The sequence below is a fragment of the Silurus meridionalis genome, chromosome 8 (assembly GCF_014805685.1).
Source record: "Silurus meridionalis isolate SWU-2019-XX chromosome 8, ASM1480568v1, whole genome shotgun sequence".
Taxonomy (NCBI): Eukaryota; Metazoa; Chordata; class Actinopteri; order Siluriformes; family Siluridae; genus Silurus; species Silurus meridionalis.
In genome coordinates, this window is record NC_060891.1 from 24,851,831 (window position 1) to 24,862,014 (window position 10,184).

General features: G+C 40.1%; 1 protein-coding gene across 1 annotated transcript; it reads right to left on the minus strand.

The window, feature by feature from the left end:
* Window positions 1–864: 864 nt before the first annotated feature.
* On the minus strand, window positions 865–9,666 carry pex13 (peroxisomal biogenesis factor 13). Its single transcript, XM_046855961.1, has 4 exons — window positions 9,525–9,666; window positions 5,008–5,699; window positions 4,107–4,229; window positions 865–2,565 (listed from the first exon to the last, which is right to left on the minus strand). Exons 1-4 carry the CDS (start codon window positions 9,596–9,598, stop codon window positions 2,240–2,242), a joined length of 1,215 nt encoding a protein of 404 aa, XP_046711917.1. The 5' UTR covers window positions 9,599–9,666; the 3' UTR covers window positions 865–2,239.
* Between the last annotated feature and the right edge of the window lie 518 nt (window positions 9,667–10,184).

Sequence of the window (10,184 nt, forward strand, 5' to 3'; positions counted from 1 at the left end):
AAAAATATTCTATTCACAAATAAATAAATAATATTCTGTTCTGAAATCTGATTGGCCGAGTGGCTCTCGATACCGCTTTGACCGCATCACAACAACTGAATAATGTATTCATGCGCCATGTCATGTAATCACTTAAACACTATGAGCAACAGCTTGGTTTCTCGTACCATATTAAAACAAATTAATTCTTTATTTCGAATACAATGTATAATATGTGCTTTGAATGATTGGATATTATATTAATAAATAATCCTACGGAAGTTTTAAGGGGTCATGCATTATATTTTATTTTCCTTCTTGCTTTCTCGTGAACACGACTTCATTTTCTCGACATAACAAAATGCTCTTGACATAACAAACACCGTTTCCTCGTGATCAGTGTATTCAATATACGAGCATGTTTAAAAAAATAGAAATATATTAAACGATAAGCAATTTGCAACAAGGAACTATATAGTATGGTGGTTTCTTAATTTAGAAAAATTAATGAATTATTATAATACTATAGTAATTAAACTCTGGTGTGTGTTAGTGTGACTTCACTTGAATTAGGAGACCCAAACACGTTCCAGCATGACAATGCCCCTGTGCACAAATCCAGCTCCATGAAGATCTGCGTTTCCTGGGTTGAAGTTGAAAATCTGCTAGAGCTCCAACAATATTGAACACCAACGGGATTAGTGTAAACTCCTGACTGCACCCCAGGCCTCCTCATCTCACCTACATCAGTACCTGACTTTACTAACAGACTTGTAGCTGAATGAGCACAAATCTACACAAAATCTAGAGGAACATCTTCCCAGAAGAGTGGAGGTTAATGTGGAAGGCTCTGGTGTTGGAATTAAATCACAAGAAGCCAGGAGATATCAGTCTGAAAATATTTTAATGAAAATAATGTTTCTATGTACACAGTTGCGTGTTCCCTAATAATTATTCAACGACAGTAACACACACACACACACACACACACACACACACACACGTGAAGAAGAAACAGATAAAAGCAATACAATTTGCTGAAGGACTCATTCGGGCGTATTTTCGTATGATGTTCGTCGTAATTCAAAAATTCTAACAAAATTGAAGCTGAAATCTGTTAATAACGTCACGAAATGAACAGTAAATTCTTTGATTTCAGCTTGATGACAAAACTATAAGATGCGATAAATTACAGCCCGGTTCATAAACATACATTACGCTTGCGTGTAAAAACGCCTCTGACCTTTATAACTGTTTAACCTTTCCGAGGGGGAAAAAAAACCGACACGCATTCTACACGTGTGTTTGGGGGTTGCATAAATAATTAACATCAATAACCCAAACCATAACACAGATTCTGCTTTTGGTCCTGATTTCACTGGAATTGTTTTTTTTGTTTCAGGTCTTAGATCTACTGTGGGTTGGGTTTTTTTTTTTTCTGGGCCAGAAACAAGCTCCACCCCCAGGCGTAGCGTAAAATTCAAAGGTGCAGTATGACATTTTTTTTACATCCAGATAAAAAATATTCCATGGATACAATATAATAGATTGAATTCACTCCTGCTTTTATGTGAGTTGGCTCTTTTTTCAGACATTAAGTCTATATTTTTTTTTTCTGGTCTAGAAACAAGCTCCACCCCCCCGGGTGGAACTGCTCAGATTTGCTGCTCGTCGTTAACATTTTATACCGATTTCAACCGGGGGCTTTTGGTCAAACAGGATTGCGAACACAATGTACATTGCGATCACAAGCAGCAAATAGCGTAAAAATGTACAAACCGCTCCTTTAATTCATCTCTACCACTTTTTTTTTTCCATTAAATGGTTTTCCTTAGCAGATTCTCCACGTTTCATGAAATAAACAGGGTATTATTTATTTATTTATATTGGTAAATGTTTTTAATAATTTTAATTTCGAATCAAAATATCCCAATCAAACCTTTAAACATATCAGCAGCTATGTAACCCCCCCCTTCTTCTTTTTAATGAATTTATTTTCAATTCCGTACAAACGTTTAGTAACTTTTTATAAACGAAACGACCAAAAGTCATTGAAAGTGCTCCAGTCGACGTTTTGATCGTCACATCTTCTACTTATCCGTGTAACCACCTCGTTTTTATGCCATTTCTATTATTGAATTTAAAACGCATAAAAGCAGGTGGATGAAAATCACACATGAGAAGATTCGTATCAATTCTGGAGAATATACACACACACACACACACACACACACACACACACACACACACACACAAACTTTTATAAGTCAAGTTTTTCGGGAGTTCCTAGTGCACTGTTTGAGCTGCTCATCATCACTGCTGTGTTTGTACATGCTGGGTTTTCAGCATACACACTCTCCAGCAGCTTCTCGTGGTCTGGTTGATCCACTGAAGCTGCGGCTGAAGATGGCACAGTGGCAGTAACTTGAACCGGCGCTGACTGCTGGAGCTGTGCCAACCTTTCTAGCTCAGCTTGCCTCCTGCCCCTCCTCCTCCCCAGGATTTTGACGTAGTTGGCAGGGACGAGGCCTGTAGTCTGACCATCCACGCTGGCCAGCAGCCACCCACGCACCCTTGGCTGTTGCTCTGGAGGTGCAGAACGTGACAAGAGTCAGGCTTATGAACGTGAATGCGTTAAATATAACAACTGCACTTTGAGTTCTGTCGTAAGCACGGTGCAGCACGGTCAAATGTATTTAGTGCACTATTAATAGTCATAGTTCAAAGTAAAGTATGGATCTTTAATTAGCACCACCAGATTATGAGTATAAACACATCTTGAGTACATCAAAGACTTTATACTTAAATAAAACTTAATTCTGATTGGTCAAAAGGTTGATCTGATCTGACAGTAGTTCCTTAACATTTCCATACATCAAGCAAAATGACCTTCAGGAAATGTTTCTTTAGCATTTATAGAAGATTTCAGTGTCAGTCTGATGTAAGGCTGTTTCTTAACTTTGTAATAGAGGTAGATCGATTAATCGGCTGTTGACTATGGGCAAAAATCCATACCGATAGTTTTTCCGGGCTGCTGGCATTACGAGAGTGACCTCTAGAGGCGAATCACTGACACCATGTGCTGTTTTATTTGTTTATTTGTGCACACTATAAGGTATTTATTACTCATAATTTATTAATTATATAATTATATTTATTAAATCAATATGTTCATACTTATTTCCTACAGCACATTTTTGTCTTTTTATTAAAAATTTTTAATCGGTTATCAAGTATTATCCAAGCTTTTTTGTAATGTGGGAATAGTCTTGCAAGTAGCTGTATAATATATCAATAAGTGACAATACGGATTGACTTTCTTCAAAACATTTCAAAACACAAAGTAAAACTCAATTTCCCTTAAAAAAATTGTCAGCATTGACAAATTGGTAGGGGATAGGAGGAAAGAAAGATGTACAACATTTGGTTAATTCTCAGTACCGGAGAAATATGAACCCGGGTCTACCTTTTTGCTGAGAGTACAGTTCCCTGAAGTTGTGAAAAATTGTCTTTATTGTTCATAGTCATCTCAGTCCTCTGATTGAACCCTATAGAAATCCTATGGGATGAACTGATGAGGAGAGTCCATAAGCATGGACCTTGACATTTTGAAGCTTGTGGAGTCATCTGTATGGAGGAACAATCTCAAATCCCTTGGGATAGGGTGGAATCTCTATATAGATCTCTATATACACCAATCAGGCATAACATTATGACCACCAGCATAATATAGTGTTGGTCCCCATTTTGCTGCCAAAACAGTCGTGACCCTTCGAGCATCAACAGCATGAACTTCTACAGCAGTTTGAGCTACAGGAGCTCGTTTGATGAATCAGACCAAACGGGCCAGCAGTCGCTCCCCACGTGCATCAATTAACCTAGGCCACACGTGACCCTGTCGCCGGTTCACCACTGCTCTGACCCAGTCGTCTAGACATCACAATTTGTCAAACTTGTTTGAATCCTTAAGCTCACCCATTTTGCATTCTCCCACTGCTGGGTCCTTATAAATCGCTCTAGAGAAGGGCGTCTGCCCCATGCCCCCATGAATGTGGTTATACATTTCAAAGATTTGTGATTTATTGCAGCAGCATTTGATTTTCTGTGTATGAAGGTGGGTTTATTACCCTTTAGAGCCAGGTTCAGCATATCTCCAGCCTGGAAAGAGATCTCCTCCTCAGACGCAGCAGTGAAGTCGTACTCAGCTCTGGCTACCACGTGGTCGTCTTCACCACTTGCCCAGTTGGTGCCTAAACACACAAACACCACATTTAAAATCTACGACTTGTTAAGACCTTATCAAGAACATTAAGATTAAAATGTAAGATCTATATCACATCAAGAACACACAAGAACAGAAAGCCGATTGGCTGTTGCATGTTGGTCTCATTTGAAGTTATAAACAAAAACATTCTAAAGTGCTGCATCAGCATTTTAATGAGCATTAGAGGGGGCATCACATGGACGTCGGAAAATTAACACCTGTTTAAAATTATTTAAGACCAAAAACAGCGAATTTAAGACTTTTTAAGGCCTTAATATTTTGACTTTAAAATTTTTAAATTGTGACTTTAAGACCCAGTGGAAAACTGAGGGCACAAGCAGAATCATTTATGTCCTTTACTTTTATCAATATGTGAAATTCAGAGTCAAAACACAGCTGATGAATACGACCTCACATCCCAAATCTATAATTCTACCAGAGATGTCCTAATGTCCTAATATTGTCTGTTCTCACTATGTTACATTTGTATTATACATTTTTTATAAAAATAGTTTGATCACTCCATTTACCTCGATAAGCCTTTTGTTTAAAAAAATAAATATTTTTGATAATTTGTTCAGTTCATTTTCAGGCGTTTCTTTATAATTTGGTGGTACCGTAAGGAAAACCTTCTTATATTTATTATTTTAATGTTTTATTTCCATAGTTTAAATAAGAGAAAAAACAAAAAAAAGGAGTGTACAAAGAAAGAGAGAGAAGAGTAAAAAAAAGAAAGAAAAAGAGACATAAAGATGACGCCCCACCGTGCTCTTCTGCACCCTCTTCCGATCTCAGAAGTTTCCAGATCAGGTACGGTCCACCGAAAACCACCGCCAGAAACAGAAATATGGGCCAAGACTTGACTGTGCCGTCTCTGGAATCCCCAGCAGCGGCTCCTCTGCCTCCTGGAACCACGGCACTTGCTGCACTGTCATCCCACAGCTCGTCCACGTCGGCGCCCGACCTCAGTCCCAAGATCCTCTGCAGGCGGCGGTACAGGTATCGCAGCGTGCGGACGAGCGCGAAGGCCGAGAGCACTTTGGTGAAATGGACGCGCAGGCGGGAGAAGTGATTGGCGACGTCAAGCACGGCTCGGAAGCTGTTGTAGACGGCCGAGAAGGTGGCGTCCAGCATCATGCTGACGGAGGAGAAAGCGTGCACGATGCTCTCGACCGACTGGAACGCTCCTCGGCTGCTCTCCTCCGCGTGCTGCACGAAGCGGCTTGGCGGCACGTCCTCCAGGGGAGGAAGGCGACTGTAGCCCAAACCGCCGTAGCTGTACGGGCTGTAGCTTCCGTACGGAGAGCTGCTGAAGGGGCTGTAGGAGGGCGGAAAAGAACTGTAGGCAGGACGGTAGTTCTGCTTGATTGGACGTTGCGGTATCGGAGGCGCCATACGCGTCATGGTTGAAGGGATCGACGGCGAGAGACCGATTCCTCCCGCGAAATCAGTGGAACTGAAAAGAAAGATTAAAATCATTCAAATCTCTAATAATTGTAATGATAGCAGCATATACGAGGGGGTATAAACGTTTTAAAACCAGTTTTGTAACACGCCAACAGATGGCAGCACAAGGCTGCACGCACAGTCACAGGGAGCACCGCCTTCATAAATCAGTGTCAAAAGACATCGTCCTGTGTGCATTGGGAGGTTCGAAGGTTTTGACACCGTTGCAGAGATCCAGTGCGACTCACAGAACGAAGACAGGGGGCGCTATGTTGCTGTGCGAGGTGACTATTTTAAAGATTACAGTGTGTTAACTTGGATAAATAAAATAGTTTCTCGTAAACAGAGCGAGTCTCGAAACTTTTTGACCTCATGTTTAAGTCCCTTAAAATAAATAAGTAGTTTGTGAAAACGTAACCTATTTAGTTGCCGTATTAAATCAAATGCAAATACAAAAGTGTAAATAAATACTGTAATTTCCGGACTATACTGAATTTTACAAATATTTTTATTTTGAGCATACATTATCTGCACCTGTCTACACTAATGAACTTTACACAGGCTTTAATGAAAGACACGTTACACACGGTGTAACGGGTGAAATATGTTGCGCTTCCTTTAGGAGCATAGCGGTATTTTGGGAATCGCATGCCACTGCATTCTTCCGGTATTACAAGACGTTCAAGACGAGGATTATGTCCTTATTATTTTCTGATGCTCATTTCTAAGTTTCTTTGACTAACCCGTAACGCTGTTGCCAAGAAAAATAAAAAAGCAGGAGTTTTGGAAACCTGTCTGTGCTTATATGATTTCTGTTGTAACTGAAGTTAGCGAGCTCTCCCTTCACCCAGACTCAACACTTTACAACGGCTTGTATCTAAACAGTAGCCGACCAAGAAAGTCATTGTTCACTGTCTTCCTCCTTCCTTTCACAACTATTTCTCTCGGGAGTTTGTCTTTTGGCATAGTCGTGCGTTTAAAAAAAAAAATTTCTCCCAAAGCCGTGCAGCTCAGAACACAGGTGAGGTGCGTTTTTTCGTTTCCGTTCAGAAAATTCTTTGGTCTAATGTTATGGGGTTCAGTTTTTTGGCTTGAAGTTTGTGAAACCGGGAAAAACCCAGGAAAAATTCATAAGTTAGCCGCTTCGTTGTTTAAGTCGCGAGGTTCAAAACGTGGGAAAAAAGTAGCGGCTTATACTCCGAAAAATACAGTATATATAATCAAATTCGAATTAATTTTAAAAACGGTAACCGCACTGTACGCCACTTTCTTTATGTTTTACTTTAAAATGATGATGATGAACGTTTTCTTTGGCCTGAACCTCCTTCTCGCCGTTTTCTCACCGTTTCTCCATTTATCTTTCTGTAGCGTCTTTTGTGTTACCTGTCCGGAGCACACCAGAGTTTAACGGGTGGTGCGTCAGTAAAAATGGTCCGTGGAGAAACACAATGGACTAAACTAAGGTTCATTTTGGAATTACTCTAAGGATATCTAATAACCTAATAATGCTCCTGAGGTACCACCAATCTTCTCCCTTTCTTCTATCTGGACCTTTCTTCATCCTGACACCCTACCCATGAAAGAAGATCTTTTTAATTGGAGACCAATCGCTGCTTCTGCTAAAGAAGGTTAATCAGGTATGGTCTGAAGAACTATGAAGTTACTTTGGAGGATCTGAACAACTATGAAGATAGATTTGGACTGAAATTAATAGGAACAGTTTTCTCCAATGGCTTGGGACTACGATGATCAGAACCTTTAACAATAATGGAACTGTAACAAATGGAAATTCGGTGTCAGCCAAATGAAAATGGGTCTCCTTTGGAGTCTGGTTCCTCTCAAGGTTTCTCCCTCAGACCATCTCTGATAATAGTTATATCATTAATGTGGTTCAATAAACTGCATGTTTCTGCACATAAATTCAATTCCATTCCATCCATTTTCCATCTGTACAGCCTGCTACAGATCCTGATCAGTTCATCTCTCTCTCTCTCTCTCTCTCCATATCAGCTTATCAATCTATCTCGCCATTTCTTCTCCTCCATCTTTCACACCGTTTCTTTCTCCAGCCATCTTTTTCTTCCTATTTCCTCTCTCATTCTCATCTCTTTCTCTCACTATCCTCATCTATGTCTCTCACTTTCCTCTTCTTATTCTCACTCTCATCTGTTTTATTACTCTCCTCATCTCTTTATCTCACTCTCCTCTTCACTTTCTCACTCTCCTCATCTGTCTCTAACTCTCCATCTCTTTCTTTCACTCTCCTCATCTATTTCTCTCACGCTCATCTCTTTTTTCACTCAACCCATCTCTTTCTCTCATGCTCATCTTTTCTCTCACTCTCCTCATATCTTTCTCTCACTCAACTCTTTATCTCACTCTCCTCATCTCTGTCTCTAACTCTCCATCTCTTTCTTTCACTATCCTTATCTATTTCTCTCACACTTCTAATCTCTTTCTCTCACTCCCATCTCTTTTTTCACTCTCATCTCTTTCTATCACTCTACTTATCTCTTTCTCTCATGCTCATCTCTTTCTATCACCCTGCTCATCTTTTCTCTCACTCTCCTCATATCGTTCTCTCAAGCTCCTCATCTCTTTTCTAATTCTCTTAATCTCTTTCTCACTCTCCTCATTTCTCTTTTCATTTGCTCATTCTCATCATCTCTTTCTCTCTCTCCTCATCTGTGTTACACTCTTCTCATCTCTTTCTCCCACTCTCCTCATCTCTTTCTATCATTCTCCTAAATTCCCTTTTCATTTGCTCATTCTCTTAATCTCTTCCTTACTCTCATTTCTCACCTTTTCTTTGCCTCCTTAACTCCACTTTCACCATTTCTTTTCTCATTCCCTTATTTATCATAACACTTATCTCTCTCTTACTCTCCTAATCTTTCTCTCACTCTCAGCTCTCTCTCACCATTTCATTGTCTCACTCATTTTTCTTTCTCTCTCTCACCATCTTTCTCTTACTCTAATCATCTCTTTATCTCACTCTTCTAATCTTTCTCTCACTCTCACTTTCCCCACCTCTCACTCTCCTCATCACTCTCTCTTACTCTCCTCATCTTTCTCTAACTCTCTTCTTATCTTCTTCTTTCAGTCTCCTAATCTTTCTCACTATTTATTAATTGCACCCTCATCTCTCTTAGTCTCCTGATCGCTCACGATTTCTTTCTCTTTCTTCTCATCACCCTCTCTCACTCACTACTTCTTCCTCGTTTGGTATCTTTCTCTCTCACTCGCCCATTTCTTTCTCAAATTCTCCTTATCTCTCACCATTTATTTTGCTCTTCCCATTCCACTCTCTCTCTCTCTCTCTCTCTCTCCATGCATCTGCTTTTTACCATTTCTCTATCTGCCCACAACTTTTAATATTTGGGGAAACACACTTCCTTTCTTTCTTTCTTTCTTTCTTTCTTTCTTATTTCTCTCAAAACTTTCTGTACATTTCCTCTCTCTCTCTCTCTCTCTCTCTCTCTATCTCTCTCTCTGCAAACAAGAGTTGCTATTTGTTTTTGCTTGTGCATTTACATTTTCTCTCTCACACACACAGACTCTCACACACACAAAACGCAGCGTTATTATTTGCTCTATAGCTAGAAGCAAAAACAGTTGGTCGCATCACAAATACAGACGTATAGGGACCATAACAAGGCGTCAATGCCCATACTTTATGCCCTGTGTAGTGCACTCTTCTAGTGCTCATGCAGCAATTCGGGATGAAACCACGGCCTGTCACAATTTAGCTCATTCGGGTAGTAGAAACCCGAGATCGCAGTTAAATCTGTATATAAAACTCAAGGACGGCATTAAAACTAATTATTTTACAAACCGAAAGTTCAGTGGAGCTCCAGCAGCTCCAGGAATTCGTCTTTCCCACGGTTTTGGAGGCGCCTGAGAGGACATGGTGTTAAAGCTACACGCTAAGTTCACTAGCGCCTGAGTTCACTCACTGACAGGAGCTGCCGGGGCCAGGCCAAAGCAATCGAGTTCACACACATCGATCAGATATACATACATCATGTATCTCTCTCTCTCTCTCTCTCTCTCTCTCTCTCTCTCTCTCTCTCTCTTTTTTCTCCCTCAATTGATTTTTTCCTTATTTCTTTCTTTCTACTCATTTAATTCTTCCTCCTCATTTCTTTCTCCTTATTTATTTCTCTCTCTCTCTCTCTCTCTCTCTCTCTCTCTCTCTCTCTCTCCATTTCTTTTCCCTTCTCCTCCTTTCTCTCCTCGTTTCTTTTGCTCATTGTCCTCATCGCTCACCCTCACATTTCCTTCTCTCACACCTTTTCTTTCTCTCTCTTCTCAGTTCTCTCACTCTCCTCTTTCCTTGCTCACTCTCAGTTCATTTTCTCCTCTCTCTCATTTCTTTCTCTTTCACCTCATTTCTTTCAATCACATGTTTTCTTTAGCTCTATCATCAATTCTCTTTCTCTCTTCTCTTTTCTTTCTCTCACACTTCTCTCTCTCCTCATTTCTCTTTCACACC

Coding starts and splice junctions, on each gene's coding strand:
- pex13 (XM_046855961.1), bottom strand. CDS start 9,598: ATGTCCTCTCAGGCGCCTCCAAAACCGTGGGAAAGACGAATTCCTGGA. Junction 5,700..9,524: donor GGAGCTCCACTGAACTTTCG/GTTTGTAAAATA, acceptor CTTTCTTTTCAG/TTCCACTGATTTCGCGGGAG. Junction 4,230..5,007: donor AGAGGGTGCAGAAGAGCACG/GTGGGGCGTCAT, acceptor TTGTGTGTTTAG/GCACCAACTGGGCAAGTGGT.